Source organism: Mauremys mutica, unplaced genomic scaffold (genome assembly GCF_020497125.1).
Source record: "Mauremys mutica isolate MM-2020 ecotype Southern unplaced genomic scaffold, ASM2049712v1 000298F_np12_obj, whole genome shotgun sequence".
In the NCBI taxonomy this organism is placed as follows: domain Eukaryota; kingdom Metazoa; phylum Chordata; order Testudines; family Geoemydidae; genus Mauremys; species Mauremys mutica.
In genome coordinates, this window is record NW_025422903.1 from 492,233 (window position 1) to 509,291 (window position 17,059).

The 17,059-nt window shown below is 65.6% G+C and overlaps 3 protein-coding genes across 4 annotated transcripts; 2 read left to right on the forward strand and 1 right to left on the reverse strand.

The window, feature by feature from the left end:
• The first annotated feature begins 972 nt into the window (after positions 1–972).
• On the forward strand, positions 973–7,842 carry GPKOW (G-patch domain and KOW motifs). Its single transcript, XM_045000433.1, has 11 exons — positions 973–1,181; positions 2,191–2,339; positions 2,539–2,678; positions 2,808–2,914; positions 3,127–3,337; positions 3,468–3,600; positions 3,694–3,829; positions 4,405–4,543; positions 4,810–4,879; positions 5,307–5,392; positions 6,435–7,842. Exons 1-11 carry the CDS (start codon positions 973–975, stop codon positions 6,567–6,569), a joined length of 1,515 nt encoding a protein of 504 aa, XP_044856368.1. The 3' UTR covers positions 6,570–7,842.
• A 64-nt stretch (positions 7,843–7,906) lies between these two features.
• On the forward strand, positions 7,907–11,770 carry HSD17B10 (hydroxysteroid 17-beta dehydrogenase 10). Its single transcript, XM_045000425.1, has 7 exons — positions 7,907–8,153; positions 9,206–9,370; positions 9,612–9,776; positions 9,973–10,101; positions 10,646–10,754; positions 11,355–11,579; positions 11,617–11,770. The coding sequence occupies exons 1-6, from the start codon at positions 8,127–8,129 to the stop codon at positions 11,543–11,545; spliced, it is 786 nt and encodes a 261-aa protein (XP_044856360.1). The 5' UTR covers positions 7,907–8,126; the 3' UTR covers positions 11,546–11,579; positions 11,617–11,770.
• Positions 11,771–12,831: 1,061 nt separating this feature from the next.
• RIBC1 (RIB43A domain with coiled-coils 1) lies at positions 12,832–16,855 on the reverse strand. Of its 2 annotated transcripts, none has more exons than XM_045000424.1 (8): positions 16,644–16,706; positions 15,820–15,944; positions 15,233–15,314; positions 14,471–14,815; positions 13,949–14,067; positions 13,521–13,748; positions 13,234–13,400; positions 12,832–13,003 (listed from the first exon to the last, which is right to left on the reverse strand). In XM_045000424.1, the coding sequence occupies exons 2-8, from the start codon at positions 15,934–15,936 to the stop codon at positions 12,922–12,924; spliced, it is 1,140 nt and encodes a 379-aa protein (XP_044856359.1). In that variant the 5' UTR covers positions 15,937–15,944; positions 16,644–16,706; the 3' UTR covers positions 12,832–12,921. The 2 variants fall into 2 exon arrangements, with proteins under 2 accessions (XP_044856359.1, XP_044856358.1); XM_045000423.1 differs by lacking the exon at positions 16,644–16,706 and adding an exon at positions 16,724–16,855 and having other exon boundaries at positions 12,833–13,003.
• Between the last annotated feature and the right edge of the window lie 204 nt (positions 16,856–17,059).

The following is a 17,059-nucleotide window of genomic DNA, read 5'->3' on the forward strand; positions in this document are numbered from 1 at the left end:
GGGCTGGTGGGTTAGAGAGACGCGAACTGATTGATTTGGCATCGAGCCCGAAGTGGCTGGAGCTGGTGTTAAGAGATTTTTTTGAGGGGGGGGTATGGGGTTCCCCAGGCTCCCAGCCCAGCGCCCCCTCCCCCAGGCTGTGAGGCGGGGTATGGGGGCTTAATAATTTGCTGCCTCCAAGGGGGGGAGCTGGTCCAGATGCCCCCTCCCCACTGTCCTGACAGCACAGGAGCTTACAGACCTTCCCATGGCTTCTGGGCCTTAGTCGGGCCCATGGGCCACATTTTTTTGCCCCCAACCTCTGGGGCAGCAATGGGGCAATTTGCGGTTTCTTTAAGGACAGAGGAAGTTCTCCAGTCATCGGGGGCTGGGGAAGCTGGGTGTGAAACACCCCCGCACCCCCCTGCATCCGGGCTAGGCCCAAGGCACAGGACACAGCAGGGAGAGGGCAGCTGGTGTCTGGGGCCAGGTGCCCTGAGGCCTGTAGGGGATATGGGGTGGGGGGGCAATGGTGCTCCCCTGGCTCCCAGCCCAGTGCCCCCTCCCTTAGGTCTGGGGGGGGATTGGGGTCCCCAGGCTGTGAGGGGGGGTATGGGGTCCCCTGGCTCCCAGCCCAGCACCCCTTCCCCTAGGGCTGGGGGGGAGGGTCTCATGGGCTCTCAGACAACTGGGGCGGGGGGGGGGGGGGCTCGTGGGAGCCACAGACCCCCAGCCCCGCATGGCCTCATGGGAGCCACACTCTCAGGCCCCCCCCATGAGATAGCCTGGGGCGGGGCTACACCCCCATGAGGCCCTGCGCGGGACGGGACTACACCCCCCATGATGCATTGGCGGGGACTTGCGCGGGGGGCGGGGTTACACAACCCCCATGAGGCAGCGCGGTGCCGGGACTACATCCCCCATAATGCTTTGCACGGGGGGCGGGGCCATCTCTCCCTAGAGGCAGCGCGCGGGGCCGGGACTACAACCCCCATGATTCCTTGCGCTGCGACGGCCTGCAAGATGGCGTCGGACGGCGGCCCGGCGGCGGGCGGGCCCCCAGCCCCGCGCCCGGTCTCGTTCGGGTTCACGCGCACGACCGCGCGCAGGCGGCTCGTGGGGGAGGGCGGGGCAGGGGCAGGGGCAGGGGCCGCGGCGGAGCCCGACTTCATCACCGCCGTGGAGGGGAGCGAGCTGCGCAGGTGAGAGCAGCGCGCATGCGCGGGCGCCGGGCCGGGGTGGGCAGCCTCGGGCGCGGCGCACGTGAGCAAGAGCTCGAACGCGTGCGAGTGCGCATGCGCCTGGGTCTGCAAAGACCTGGGAGGGGCGTGTCTGGGGAGGGGCCGTGGGGCGGGAGGGGGCGTGTCTGGGGCGTGGGGCGGGAGGGGGCGTGTCTGGGGAGGGGCCGTGGGGCGGGAGGGGGCGTGTCTGGGGAGGGGCCGTGGGGCGGGAGGGGGAGGTGCTGGGGAGGGGCCGTGGGGCGGGAGGGGGAGGGGCTGGGGGCGGGAGGGGGCGTGTCTGGGGGGAGGGGCCGTGGGGCTGGACGGGGCGTGTCTGGGGGAGGGGCCGTGGGGCGGGAGGGGGCGTGTCTGGGGAGGGGCTGGGGGGCGGGAGGGGGTGTGTCTGGGTGGAGGGGCCGTGGGGCTGGACGGGGCGTGTCTGGGGAGGGGCTGGGGGCGGGAGGGGGCGTGTCTGGGGGGAGGGGCCGTGGGGCTGGACGGGGCGTGTCTGGGGGAGGGGCCGTGGGGCGGGAGGGGGCGTGTCTGGGGAGGGGCTGGGGGGCGGGAGGGGGTGTGTCTGTTGGGAGGGGCCGTGGGGCGGGAGGGGGTGTGGCTCTGCAGATGGGTGAGATCACATCTGGGTGGGGAGGTCAGTGTGGGAGGGGCCGTGGGGCGGGAGGGGGCGTGTGTGGGGAGGGGCTGGGGGCGGGAGGGGGTGTGTCTGTTGGGAGGGGCCGTGGGGTGGGAGGGGGTGTGGCCCTGCAGATGGGTGAGATCACATCTGGGTGGGGAGGTCAGTGTGGGAGGGGCCGTGGGTCTGTGCGCAGGGTCTCCATGCAGTGGGTGAGAGTAGGAGAGGGGCCATTGGGGCCTGGGGCAGGCCCACGGGGGGTGGGGCCTTGCATGGAGGCTGTGGGGCAGTGGGAGGAGCCATGGCACAGGGGGCCGCAGGTATCCCATGGTAACGGGATGGTTTCTCTCTGGCCCCCAGCCTCCGGCCGGCCCCGACCCCTAAGGCGCTTGTCATCCCCTTGATCCAGCGCAACCAATGGAAGAAGCCGGCGACGCCCCCTGTGGGGGCCCCGGACCAGCAGAAGGATGACGGTGTGGAGTCCCAGGCTGTGAGGGAGATCATAGAGGGTGAGCATGGCGGGGAACCCAGGAGTCCTGGCTCCCAGCCCCCCTGCTCTAACCACTAGACCCCACTCCCCTCCCAGAGTGGGGAGAGAACCCAGGAGTCCTGGCTCTCAGCACCCCCCCCCCCATTCTAACCACTAGCCCCCATTGCCGGGGCCGGGACCCAGGCGTCCGGCTCCTGATGGATTCCTGTGCGTTGCAGAGTGCCGACAGTCCCAGGAGCGGTGGGAGAGCGGCACCAAGGCTGACCCCAACCTGGCCATCCCCCTGCTCCTGCAGAACCGCGTCCCTGACGGGTACGAGGACAGCGACCGGGTGGACGTGAGCCTGCGGCCGGAATCGGTAAGAGAGTCCCCCGACAGCCTCCCATCCGTCCCTGGAGTCCCACCCCCCTCCTGTGGCAGGGCCCCTTTGGTCCTGTGGCAGGTAGTTCCGCGGGTTAACGTCACTCCTGCCCTTCTCCTCCTGCAGTCGACGGAGGCAGATTACGAGGTGGTGCCCGTGGAGGCCTACGGCGTTGCCATGCTGAGGGGCATGGGCTGGAAGGCGGGCGAGGGCATCGGACGCACCTTCAAGCAGTGAGTGACCCTGGGGGGCAGACATAGGTCAGGGGCGGGGTTGTGAGTCAGATCTGGGGGAGGCAGGAGGTGGAGGGGTCATATGGGGGGGAGGGAGAGTTTGGGTGAGATTATAGGTCATGAGGGGGCAGAGATAGACTGGTGGGGGTCAAAGGTCAGTTGGGGGAAGGGAGTTTGGGGAGATCCCTGAATATCCCTTCCCCCCTATTCAGGGATGTGAAGCCCCTGGAGCACCAGCTGCGCCCCAGGGGGCTGGGCCTGGGAGCTGACCGCTCGGCCATCCAGGACCTGCAGCCGGCCCGCCCCCCGCGGCCCCCCAAGCCGGGCGAAGAGCGCCGGGGGGGCGAGGAGGAGCCGCTGGGGCTGGTGGCAGGGGGCGCCGTGCTGATCCTGGCTGGGCCCCACAAAGACCTCTACGGGAAGGTGAGTTTCCCGCGTTCCCGGCCTCCCCGAGCCAGCCAGTCCCCGCCCTGGGGCCGAGGGGGAGCCGGCGCCCCCTAGAGGGGACAGGCCTCGCTCCCCCAGTCTTAGCTTTTTCTCTCCCGGCCCGCAGATCGAAGGCGTAGACCCCGATAACGCCCGGGTGATGGTGAAATTGGCCATCGGGGATAAGATTGTCACCATCAGCCAGCACAGCCTGCGACCTGTGACCCGGAAGGAGTATGAGAAACTAGCCAAGGATCTGAGTGAGTCACATGACTTTCCCCGGTACCCCCGCCTCACCATAGCCCCCCCCCCGCCATCCTCACCCCCGTCTGTCTCCCCAATCCCCTTCTCAGGCCGCTTAAGCAAAGCCCACAAAGAAGAAGAAGAGAAGCAGAGAAATGGACCCACCGACGCCCCGGAGGCCAGGGTCCCCCGAGAGAAGGGGGAAGAGAAGGACAGAAAGAGGAAACAGCCAGCAGACTCGGAGAGGTAGAGACCTGGGATGGCTCGCCTGGCGATGAGAGGCAGCCACCACTGGGGTGGGGCAACGGGAGAACAGCTGCACATCATGCCTCATGGGGATGGCTCGCTTGGGGCTGAGATGCGGCCATGTCTGGGGTGGGGCAACGGGAGAACAGCTGCACATCACGCCTCACGGGGATGGCTCGTTTGGGGCTAAGATGCGGCCATGTCTGGGGTGGGGCACCTGGGGAACAGCCGCACATAACGCCTCATGCGGATGGCTCGCCCTGGGCTGAGATGCGGCCACCTCTGTGGCGGGTGACAGCTGGCGCTGCTGTTGAGGGCAGGAAGTGCAGCTGATTCTTGTCTCTGGTTCAAACCCCAGAGAATGTTTAGAAAGGCAAAATGGATTCCCCCGAGCTGTCGTGCAGCCCGGATGCCAGGGTTCCTGCCCTGAGGCCGGGGCAGCTCGAATACCTTTCTTGGTAAAACCCAGCGCCCCGCAGCACGGTGCCCCCAACGCCCGGCCCTGCCTGCCCCGCTCCTCGCAGCATGGCGCCCCCTAGCGCCAGGAGTGCCCCTGACTGCCTGTTGTCCCGCAGCGACGCCCACGCCGGGAAGCAGAGCAAAGGTAGCAGCAGCGGCTCCTCGTCCTCCCGCTCCCCCCACTGGCTGCGGCGAGATCTGCGGGTTCGCTTTGTGGACAAGCTCTACAAGGGGGGAAAATACTATAACACCAAGGTACCTGCCCCCCCCCCCCGGGGCCAGATGGGAACCAGCACCCCATTCCCCACCCCCCCCTGAGCCAGCCACTCCCCGCCCTGGGGCCGGGTGGGAGTCGCCCCCCCCGCAAGCTTGCCAGTGTCTGCCCTGGGGCTGGGTGTGAGCCGGCGCCCCCTAGAGGGGACAGGCCCCAGTCCCATTCCCTGCCCCCCTGAGCCAGCCAGTCCCCGCCCTGGGGCCAGGAGGGAGCTGGTGTCCCATTCCAACCCCCTCTCTCTCCCTAGATGCTGATCGAGGACGTGCTGAGCCCAGATACTTGTGTCTGTCGGACAGAGGAGGGGCAGGTCTTGGATGGTAAGTTGGGGGGGGGCACCCCTGTGTCATACCCCAGCAGAAGGGGGTTGATTCCCTGGGGGAGGTTATGGGGGAGTATGTCCAGATATGGGGCATGTGACTCTGGGGAGAGGGTTGTGGGGGGCAGGATGACCCCAGATTATTGGGGATGCTAGAGGAGCCGCTTTGTGTTTTGTGGGGTAGGGGAGACACGGGGGGCGGATCTGTAGATGGATCCATGGGGCAGGTGATCTCGCGGGTGTATCTGGGGAGGGGGTACTTGTCAGGAGGTAAGGGGGTTTGTGGGAAGTGAGCTGATTACATTGGGGGGGGCGGTGGTGTTGGAGAGGCCGGAGGGGTGTCTGTGAGGTGGGTTGTTGGGGGGCCAAGGATCGTGTGGTGGGGACCCACTGTATGGTGCTGACCCATCTCCTCCTCAACCCCCCAGGCATCCGGGAGGCCATGCTGGAGACGGTCATCCCCAGGGGCGCTGCGGACTGGGTGCTAGTGGTGCTGGGGGAGCACGCCGGCAGGGTGAGCGACCCCCAAACCCGCTCTCTGGCAGGGACCGCAGGGGGTAATGGGGAGGCTGGGAGCTGGAGGAAGTGGGGGGGAGCCGGCAGGGTGAGCAACCCCCAAACCCGCTCTCTGGCAGGGACCGCAGGGGGTAATGGGGAGGCTGGGAGCTGGAGGAAGTGGGGGGGAGCCGGCAGGGTGAGCGACCCCCAAACCCGCTCTCTGGCAGGGACCGCAGGGGGTAATGGGGAGGCTGGGAGCTGGAGGAAGTGGGGGGGAGCCGGCAGGGTGAGCGACCCCCAAACCCGCTCTCTGGCAGGGACCGCAGGGGGTAATGGGGAGGCTGGGAGCTGGAGGAAGTGGGGGGGGAGCCGGCAGGGTGAGCAACCCCCAAACCCGCTCTCTGGCAGGGACCGCAGGGTGTAATGGGGAGGCTGGGAGCTGGAGGAAGTGGGGGGGAGCCGGCAGGGTGAGCGACCCCCAAACCCCCTCCCTGGCAGGGACCGCAGGGGGTAATGGGGAGGATGGGAGCTGGAGGAAGTGGAGGGGAGCCGGCAGGGTGAGCGACCCCTAAGCCCCCTCCCTGGCAGGGACCGCAGGGGGTAATGGGGAGGCTGGGAGCTGGAGGAAGTGGGGGGGGGAACACAGCGGGGTGGGGTAGCCAATGGGCTCTGGAGGGCTAGAGGGAAGAACATATGGGGAGTCGGAGGGAGTGGGGGGAATCTGAAGGGGTGGGGGATGGATTCCGAGGACGTGCGGGAGCTGGGGGGAAGATACACAGGGTGTGGGGTAGTGGGGGTGGGTGGCAGGGTAGCTGGGGGTGAGTGCTGCAGGAGGGGGGGATCCAGGGGTAATGGGGAGGGGGATGTAGGGGGCTCCTGGGTGAGGGGAATTATGCTGGAGGAGCCCCCTCATCTGCCCCCCAAGTTACCCAGCTGAGCCCTCCCTGTTGTGGGAGTCTGTATGCAGCCGCCCTTCTTCCCAGAGTCCTTTGCAGACCACCCCCCCCGCCTCGCCCACCAGACTCACAGGAGCTTCCTATCTCGCCTCCCCTCCCCAGGTGGGCCGGATCCTGCAGCGCGACCAGCAGCGGAGCCGGGCGCTGGTGCAGCTGCAGCGCGATGAGGATGGGGACGTCCTGGCGCTAGACTACGACGCTGTCTGCCACTACGTGGGGGGCACCGAGGACGACTGAGCCCCCTTCCCCCCTCCCCCCATTCTGCTGGACTTGGGATGGGGGCACATCCTCTCTGGGGAGTGGAAGGACATGGATGGAGTCCGGCAGAGGGGGAACATGGCCGCCATGGCCGGGACTGAGTTCTAGAACAACTTCTGTGGGTTCTGGAGTGGTGATTCAGTGGGTTCTGGTGCAGGAGCAGCAAGATCTAGAACGTGACCAGGCTTGGGCTCTAGAGTGAGGCTTCGACTAGACTGAGAGTGAGTTCTAGACTGAGATGAAAGGTGGGTTTGGGACCAGAGAAGATGGGTTTGGGGATGGTTTTTAAATAGGCTCTAGAGCCAGGCCAATGTTCAGAGCACATGTGGCTTTGGGGTCTCAAGGAAGCCTCAATGTGGGTTCTGGAGCAAACCCAACCTGTTCTAGAGTGAGCTTTTCTGTGGGACACGGCGTATGCATAGTGGGTTCTAGAGTAAGGTTTTAAAACGGGTCTAGGGTGGGGTTCAAACTGGATCCAGAGCGACGCTGGAGTGACCCTGTAAAGTGGGTTCTGGAGCCTAATGGGCTCTAGAGCAAGAGTAGATGTGGGCCTGGGAGGTAGAACCACAGGGTTTGAGAGCAAGGTTTAAAGGGTGGGCTGGAGGGAGGCCCCTGGGTCCTAGATATAAACCGGACTGTTCTAGAGTGGTGGTGGTGTGTTTACAGCAGAGATGGGGGTTGATTCTAGAGCAGTGAGTGATTTCCAGCATGATGTCGCCTGTGAGCTCTGGAGCAAGTCGAGCTGCTTCTGGAGCGTCCAGGCTGGGTTCTAGATCAACCCTGGCCCCTGCTGTGTGTAGGTGACCCCAGAGTCAGTCATTTCTGGAGCAGTGTTCCAGAACCAGCAGGTTTAGGGGTGGGGATGAAAGGGGAGCAGCCCCTGCCCCTTTGGCAGGGGGAGATTGTGGGATAGGAGGGTGCCATGGGCAAGTACTGTCTGTGGAGGGGGGCTCAGCAGGAGGCCTGGCAGGACCCCCTGTGCCAACTTCCAAGATGGCTGCTGGGCCTTCGACAGCCCCTTGCCTGTGGGCACTTTGTAAAGCAAGATGGTGTAAATAAACTGCGCTAGCCCCATCCCCCCATGTTGTGTGGGGTGCTGTGGAAAGCTATGAAGGGACAAACAACCTCTTCACCCCCTCCCAGAGCTGGGCAGAGAACCCAGGAGTCCTGGCTCCCAACCTCCCTGCTCTAACCACCAGCCCCCACTCCCCTCCCAGAGCCAGGGAGAGAACCCAGGAGTCCTGTCTCCCAGCCCCCCTGCTCTAACCACCAGCCCCCACTCCCCTCCCAGAGCTGGGCAGAGAACCCAGGAGTCCTGGCCCCCCACCCCTTCCTCTAATGACTTTGTTCATTTTTTTCCTATCTGTGGCCTCCCTCTTTCCCTTTAAGATCTCCCTTCACCTGCTCCTTTAAGAGCCCCTCGCTCCTGGGGATTAATAGCCCCTGATTATTAAAGTGTCTGCCTCCCCTTTAAGAGTGGCCTTGCCTCTGATTGGCCCACCCTGGGTAAGGGGCGTGGCGTGGAGGGGCAGCAAGATGGCGGCGGCGTTGAGGAACGTGAAGGTAACCAGCAGGGCCAGCTACGGGAGCCGGGCGGGGACCGGCGCGGCTAAGGAGGGGGCAGGGGGAGACCATTCTATGTGGGGTAGGGGGAGGCACCACAGAATGGGTGACAGCATTAGGCAGGTCCCCCGCATCTCGTCGGCAGCCGAGACCACGGGGAGGCTGTGCCTGGGAGAGATCATTCTGCAGAATGGGGGGGAATTGGGATGGGAGGAACCATTTTACACTTATTGTCCTCTACCAATCGTGGTGGCTGGAGGTCTTTTATCCCCGTGGGAGGCAGAGACCATTCTACACAATTGGGATAGAAGAGACCATCAAACAAGAGGGGTGGTAATTGGGCGAGACTATTGTACACAATTGGGTGGGGGAGTCTGGTGGGAGAGACTATTCTACACATGGGGGCGGGGAGAGTGATGCTGCACTATACCATGATACACCTGAGAAGAGGGGGAGACCATTTGACGGGGGTGGGAATCGAAGGAAAGGACCATTCTGTGCACTAGGAGGAGGCAGGGCTGGGAGGGACCATTATGCAGCTCGCAGGAGGAGGCTGTGCAGGGCGAGACCATTATATTCCTGGGGGAGCTTAGAAAGCGACTGTAACACAGGGGTTCTCAAACTGGGGCTTGGGACCCCCTCAGGAGGTCACAAGGTTATTACATGGGGGGGGGTCGTGAGCTGACAGCCTCCACCCCAAGCCCCCTTTGCCTCCAGTATTGATGATGGTGTTAAATAAAAAAATTTTTTGTGTGTGTGTGTTGGGGGAGAGACCATTATGTGCAAGATTCAGGGGTCTTAGGAAGAGACCAGTGCACACTTTAGGAGGGGGTTGTGGGGGAGACCATTATACACAGGCAAGGAGGGAGGTGTGCACATGAGATGGGGGGGATCTGGGAAGAGACCATTATGGTAAGAGGAAGAAAGGGGTGTAGGGACAGCCCATTAGGCACATGAGATGGGGGGCTCTAGGAGAGCCCATTAAAGCCGTGGGTGGTATTCAGTTTTTTTTGTTTGTATTTACCGCCCCCTCCCTCTGCTTTTGCCCCCAGGGGATGGTTGGCCTGGTCACTGGTGGGGCCTCTGGCCTGGGTCGCGCCACCGCTGAGCGCCTGGTGCAGCAGGGAGCCAGCATGGTGATCGTGGACCTGCCAACGTCGGATGGGCCGAGTGTGGCCAAAGCGCTGGGGGAACAATGCGTCTTTGCTCCAGCTGATGTAGGGCCCGGACTCCTGGGTTCTATTCCTGGCTCTGGAAGGGGAATTGGGACTAGTGTATCGGGGGGGGCTGGGAGCCTGGGTTCTATCACTGGCTCTGGGAGGGGAGTGGGGTCCTGTGGGTTAGAGCAGGGGGGCTGGGAGCCAGGACGCCTGGGTTCTCTCCCCAACTCTGGGAGGGGAGTGGGGGCTGGCGCAGAGGTGACAGGGGTTAACCTCTCCTCCCTGCCCGGCGGCTCAGGTGACGTCAGAGGTGGACGTAAAGGGGGTTCTGGCTCTGGTGCGGGAGAAGTTTGGGCGCTTGGATTTGGCCGTGAACTGCGCCGGAATCGCCGTGGCCGTCAAGACCTACAATGCCAAGAAGGACGTGCCCCACAGCCTGGAGGATTTCCAGAGGGTCCTCAACGTGAGTGGGGCTAGAGGGACCCCCTCTCTCTGTTCCCTCCCCTGATCCCCTTTGCCCTGCCAACGCCATGGTGGTGAGAGGGGACCGAGGAGAGATAATGGGCTGGATGAGCCAATGGGTCTGGTTTTTGGGGGGTGGGATATGGGGCTGGGCGGGCCCAGAGGTTTGATCTGATCTGTCTCCCCTGCCCTCCCAGGTCAATGTTGCCGGCACCTTTAACGTGATCCGACTGAGTGCTGGTGAGATGGGCAAAAATGACCCTGACTCCGATGGGCACAGAGGAGTGATCGTCAACACAGCCAGCGTGGCTGCTTTCGAGGGCCAGGTGAGCACTGGGGGGTGCTGTGCTACAAGGGGCTGGGTTGGGGGCACTCTCCCCGGCAGGCAGGGCCGGGCGGCACTGTGCTGTGGGGGGGGCCTGGGCAGTATGTGCTCTCCCCTGGCAGGCAGGGCCGGGCGCTGGGGGACGCCGTGCTGCGGGGCGGGGGGCTGGGCAGGCAGGGCCGGGCGCTGGGGGACGCCGTGCTGCGGGGCGGGGGGCTGGGCAGGCAGGGCCGGGCGCTGGGGGACGCCGTGCTGCGGGGCGGGGGGCTGGGCAGGCAGGGCCGGGCGCTGGGGGACGCCGTGCTGCGGGGCGGGGGGCTGGGCAGGCAGGGCCGGGCGCTGGGGGACGCCGTGCTGCAGGGTGGGGGGCTGGGCAGGCAGGGCCGGGCGCTGGGGGACGCCGTGCTGCGGGGCGGGAGGCTGCGCAGGCAGGGATGGGCGCTGGGGGACGCCGTGCTGCGGGGCGGGAGGCTGGGCCAAGGATGCTCTCCCCTGGCAGTCCCCCACCTCCCTGTGCCCCAGCTAATGCTCTGCTTGTTGTATAGGTGGGTCAAGCCGCGTACTCCGCCTCTAAAGGGGGCATCGTGGGCATGACCCTGCCGATTGCCAGGGATCTGGCCCCTATGGGGATCCGTGTTGTCACCATCGCCCCAGGTACCAATCCCAGCGTAGCTCCTGTCATGTTGTGGGGAGCCGAGGGCTGAGAGGGGAGGGGGCTGCAGGCTGGGATTGAGGGGCACCGGCAGAGCTGGGGGGGCTGCGGGTGGGGATTGAGGGGCACTGGCAGTGCTGGGGGCGGGGGCGGTGGGCTGGGATTGAGGGCCACTGGCAGTGCTGGGGGGGGGGCTGGGATTGAGGGGCACCGGCAGAGCTGGGGGGGCTGCGGGTGGGGATTGAGGGGCACCGGCAGAGCTGGGGGGGCTGCGGGTGGGGATTGAGGGGCACTGGCAGTGCTGGGGGCGGGGGCGGTGGGCTGGGATTGAGGGCCACTGGCAGTGCTGGGGGGGGGGCTGGGATTGAGGGGCACCGGCAGAGCTGGGGGGGCTGCGGGTGGGGATCGAGGGGCACTGGCAGAGCTGGGGGGGCTGCGGGTGGAGATTGAGGGGCACTGGCAGTGCTGGGGGGGGTGGGCTGGGATCGAGGGGCACCAGCAGAGCTGGGGGGGTCGGGGGTTGCAGGCTGGGATTGAGGGCCACTGGCAGAGCTGGGGGGGTAGCGGGGAGCCACCCCCCCTCACTGTCTCTCTCCCCCCAGGTCTGTTTGCCACCCCCCTGTTGGCAGGGCTCCCCGAGAAGGTGCGAACGTTCCTGGCTCGCCAGGTGCCCTTCCCCAGCCGCCTGGGGCTGCCCGGGGAATACGCCCACCTGGTCCAGTGCATCGTGGAGAACCCCATGCTGAACGGGGAGGTGATCCGCCTGGACGGCGCCATCCGCCTGCAGCCCTGAGCCGCTGCCCCAGGCTGGGGGGCGCTGATTCCCCTCCTCCGGCTGCCCCTGAAAGGGGGGGGTGATTCCTCCCCTTCTGCGGTTCCGCCCTCTCTGGACTCTAATCATGGACTCCTGCAGTGATTCGGCCCCCGCACAATGAGGATGTGGGGGGCGGAGTCTGAGTCGTTCTGACTCCTGCCCCCGGTCGGCGACTGGGCCTTAATAAATGATCGTCTCGAGGTGCTTTCGGGGGTGCTGGGGATTCTGTGCTAGCCCCGAGCCCCCATTCTCCTCCCAGAGCCGGGGAGAGAACCCAGGCGTCCTGGTTCCTAGCCGCCTGCTGTAACCACTCAACCCACTCGCCTCCTAGAGCTGGGGCAGGAACCCAGCATTCTTGACTGCTGCCCTGGGCCGGGGGCCGGGTTGCGAGGGGAAGGGAGCGGGGCCCTCTCCTGCCGTGGGGAGCTGCCCAGTGCTACCCTGCCCTACAGACCATGGGGGCAGCACGTTGGGGGGCAGCACGTTTATTTGGATGCTGTTGTGGCTGAAGGAACAGGGCCAAGTGTCAGAACCCCTCTGCAAGGCGGGAGGTGGGGCGGCGGCCTAGCCATAGGAGGGGAGAATGTCAGGCGTGTCATGGTGGGGGTGGGGATTGGGGGTGTCAGGGCAGGGGGTGGGGATTGGGGGTGTCTCTGTGGGGTAGATTGGGCCTGTCCTGGCAGCGTGGGAGTAGTAATGGGGGCAGGGAGTGGGTGTGTCCCTGAGGGGTAGATTGGGCATGTCCTGGCAGGGGGCAGGGATTGGGCATGTCCAGGTGTGGCAGGGGGCTGGGATTGGGCGTGTTCCATGGCCAGGTGGGGAGTGGGCGTGTCCCGGTGGCATAGATTGGGCATGTCAGGGTGGGGCGGGGCAGAGGGTGGGGAGTGGGCGTGTCCCGATGGGGTAGATTGGGCATGTCCTGGCAGCAGTCAGGGATTGTCCCTGCAGGGTGGTGGGGCGGAGAGTGGGCATGTCCCGGTGGGGTGGGTAGTGGGCGTGTCCTGGCAGGGGGTGGAGATTGTCCCTACAGCGTGGGGGGGGGGAGTGGGCGTGTCCTGGCAGGGGGCAGGGAGTGGGCGTGTCCAGGTGGGGCAGGGAGTGGGCGTGTCCCGGCAGGGCAGGGGGCGGAGATTGGGCATGTCCAGGTGGGGTGGGCAGTGGGCATGTCCCGGCAGGGGGCAGGGAGTGGGCGTGTCCAGGTGGGGTGGGCAGTGGGCGTGTCCCGGCAGGAGGTGGAGATTGGGCGTGTCCAGGTGGGCCGGGAAGTGGGCGTGTCGCGGCAGGGGGCGGGGAGGGGGCGTGTGTCCCGGCGGGGCCGGGGGCGGTCCATGGGGGTTTCGAAGGCGGGGCCGGGCCTAGCGGCTGCTGGTGTTGAACTGCAGGTGGTACTGGGCGCTGGGCGGGTTGGTGTACACCTCCCTCTGCAGGTACTGCTGCCTGCAAGACAAAGGGCGGGGCTTAGCCCCCGGCCTGACTCCCCTGGCCCTGCCCCCATAAAGCACCAGCCCCACCCGTCCAACTCCTGCCCCTGCCCAACCTCGCCCCCTCTTCTTTCCACTCCTTCCCAGCCCCACCCCACATGGAGCCCCACCCCTTCCTGCACCCACACCTGCCCTGCTCATGGCTCCCCACCCAGGGCCCATCCCCACCGCACGGGGGGCACTCACTGTGCCCTCTGCTCCTGCGCCAGCTGCTGGTTGTAGGCGTCCAGGCCTTTCCTCAGCTGCAGCCGGGCCCGGCGCTCCTCCTCCTCCAGCGCCATGGCCGCGCGGGCTGCCAGCTGCCGCTGCGCCTCCCACTCAGCCTCCCGCTGCCGCTCTGCCTCCCGCAGCCTCTGGGGGGGGGGGCGCAAAGAGAGGGGCAGGTGAAGGGGGGAGGGAATAGTGCCCTGCTGCCCCCCATGCTGCCCACATCCCCCACTGACGGAATCCCTCCCTTCCCTTCCCCTGGAGACCTGGTTCTCCTGCCGTTGCTCCTCCTGGGCCTTCCACACGGCCTCCACTTGCTTGGGGCTCATGCCCTTCCAGCGGTCGGTGAGAATACGGTGAGGCCCCAGCGGGCTCTCGGCCACGGCTGGATCCTCAGTCAGCAGCTGCCCCGTCAGGTGGTTGTGGATCTCGGCTTGGTTGTCGTCCTGGTCCCGCTGACGCGCCAGCCGGTGCTGCTCCGCTGCCTCCGCCGCCTGCGGGGAGAGGGGAGACCTGGCACTGAGCCCCAGGCATGGGGCCTTGCCCTGACATCCCCCCGGGCAAGGGAGCAGGTGAGACCTAATATCGCACAATCCCCTGGGGCGGAGGAGCCAGCTCTATTATCCAACCCATGCCGAGGTCTGCCAGCTCCATAGCCCCCACCCTGGTTCCCCATTGGTGGCTAGGGGGTTACCTGGGCCCGGTTGTAGTCGGCCGTGGCGAGGTCCTTGGCACGGCGGCATTCCTCCTCCAGCTGGGCCAGCTGCTGTGCCCGCAGGTCCAGCTCCATCCGCTTCTTATCCTCCAGCGTGTCTGTCAGGACAGCACACGGAGCCCCTGAGTGGCTTTCCTGCGGGAACCCAGGAGTCCTTCCTCCCCTGGATCTAATGCACTCGACCCCACTCCCCTCCCAGAGAACCCAGGAGTCCTGGCTCCTAGCTCCTCCCACTCCCCTCCCAGAGAACCCAGGAGTCCTGGCTCCTAGCTTCCCCCACTGTAACCTACACTCGACCCCACTCCCCTCCCAGAGAACCCAGGAGTCCTGGCTCCCAGCTTTCTCCGCACTAACCACGAGACCCCACTCCTCTCCCAGACTGGTGAAGAGAAGAAACCCAGGAGTCCTGGCTCCCAGGGCCCCCACTCTAAATCACTAGACTCCAGAACCCCGGGGTCCTGGCTCCCAGCCTCTGCACTCCCCCTGTGCCCATGCTCTCACCTGCATACTTGGTGTCGGCCATGGCCTGCAGCCGCTCAGCCCGCTGTTCCTCCAGGCTGCGGCACTGCTGCTCCTGCTGCAGCCGACGGCGGCTGGGCAGCGCCAGGTCCTCGCCGGCGAAGCGCTGCAGGCTGGCGGGACCGCAGCGGGGGTCGTAGTCGCTGACCCGGGCCGGCTGGTCCTGGCGCAGCCCCTCGGGGTTGTACAGGTCCCACTCCCGCCGGGTGGGGGGTGGCTGCTCCTGCTCCCGGAACTCCTGCACGGCCTGGTGGAGGCGCCGCACCCGCTGACGTTCCTCCTCCTCCAGCATCTGCGCCACCCGGTCGCACAGCACCCGCTCGGCGTCTGTGGGGAGAGAGGGTCAGTTCCCCCAATCCCCCACCAGCCAGAGCTCCTGCCCAGCTCCCCACAGTGCCCCTTCCTGGAGAGGCCAGGAGCTCCTCCCAGCAGCCAGCGCTCCTGTCTCACCCCCCATAGCACCCCCTGCTGGAGAGACCAGGGCTGGAGTAGTGGGGATCTCCCCCGCGCCAGAGCCAGTTCTCCTGCCCCAACCCCCACGGTGCCTCCTGCTGGAGAGACCAGGGCTGGAATAGCTGGGCTCTCCCCCCACAGCCAGCCCTCATCTTTGTCAGAGGTAGAGGACCCCCATTGTCCTGCCATCTCACTGGCCTGGCCCCCCGTTGCTTTCTGATGCTGGGGTTCAGGGGCACCTCCCCCGGAGATCAAAGGGGTGGACAAGGCAGGGCTGGCCAGAGCTCTCACCATAGGTCCCATCCCGGCGTTTCTCCGTTTCCTCTCTCAGTTTCCGCTCCTCCACTTGACTTCTCAGGGCTTCCACGTCCACCTGGCGGGGTGGAGGGGGGGGGGGGGAAGAAGGGCAGGGGAGAGCTACTGAGGAGGCAAAAATCTTCCCAGAGTTGGGGAAAGAGACCAGGAGTCCTGACTCCCCCCCAATCACTAGACCCCCCCCTCCCCTCCCCTCGCCAGGGAGAGAACCCAGGAGTCCTGGGTCCCAGTCCCTGCTCTAACCACCAGCCCCCACTCCCCTCCTAGCACCAGGGACAGAACCCAGGCCTGCAATCAAAACCATTCACTCCTGTCTGGTGTCCGCTAGGTGGCCTCTGAGTGAAATTAGGAGCTGGGTCTCAGCTTGTTCCACAACAGATAGTGCCCAACTTTGTCAAGGCTCCCTGGACAGGTGAGGCCAAGCACTGAGCAGGTGCGGGGCACCGAATGCCCGTTGGAGGGTGGCACACATGGGAGCCCTCCCCGCCGGTGTCTTGCTCCGGGCTCTTGATCTGGCCCCTCTCCCAGCGTTGCAGCCCCTGGAAGGTCCCCGCAGGGCTCACCCCCATGGTGCGGTGGCGTGCATTGAAGATGCGACTCAGTCGCTGCTTCTCTCGCTCCCTCCGCGCCTCGAGGGCAGCCGCCTCCTTGTTCTCCACCGGTAGGTCCACTTTGTGCATCTTGGCGCCTACGTGGGAGGAAGGAAAGTAAGAACCCAGGAGTCCTGGCTCCTAGCCCCAACCAACAAACCCACCCACTAGCCCCCACTCCTCTCCCAGAGCTGGGGAGAGAACCCAGGAGGCCGGGCTTGCAGTGGACGGGAGCAGGGCATTGTTTCCTGTGGAGCTGTGAAAGATCTGGGGGGAACCTTTCTGCTCTGGCAAGAGGGGGGTTAAATCTGGGGTCCCCAAAGCTGAGGGTTGGACATGGGGAATCTGCCCCCCGACCTTTACCCTCTGCCCCCCCCTCTGACTTTGACCTGTCCTATGTGCAAGTTACCCTCTGACCCCCACACCCGCCCCGTTAACCTTTGACCCCCCTCTCCCATTAATATCTGACACCCTCGCTGTACCCTTTAACCTCTGTCCTCTTACCCCTGCCCCCCAGCCCTCTGGCCCCCTCACACCACCCTTTGACCTCTGACCTCCTCATTCTATCCTTTGACCTCTGACCCCTCACACCACCCTTTGACCTCTGACCCCTCTCCCATTAATATCCCATGTGCTGTAACCTTTAACCTTCTGCCCCCCTTGCACTGACCTTTCACCCCAATCTCTTACTCCTGGGGCCCCCCCTTGACCTCCCTCACCCTGACCTTTGACCCGCTCCCATTAATATCTGACCCCCCCTCCCTGTACCATTCAACCCTCTGACCCCTTGCACTGACCTTTGACCCCTGACCTCGGACCCCCTCGCCCTGCCCTTTGACCTCGGTCCCTGGCCCCTGACTGCCGCGCCCCCACTCACCTGAGCCCCCCACCCGCCTCGCGCTCTCTCTCTCTCTGTTTCGAGCCTGGTCTCCCTGGTAACGGGACCGCCCATTCCCTTTTCCCCGCCCCCACTTGGTTCCGTCCAACCGCCCCTTTATGCAAATGAAGGCGTCGGACTATTCAGCAGGAGAGAACGCAGAGGGCGGCCCCGATATGCAAATCACGCTCTGAGGCGCGGCCCTATCAGCACGGAGAACCTGCAGTGGGCGTGTCCCTATATGCAAATGAAGCAAGGAGGCGGGGCGCTGAGCGTCGGGGAGGGGGCGGGTCCCGCTATGCAAATCTCGTTCTGAATCGCGGCCCCTTCCCGCGG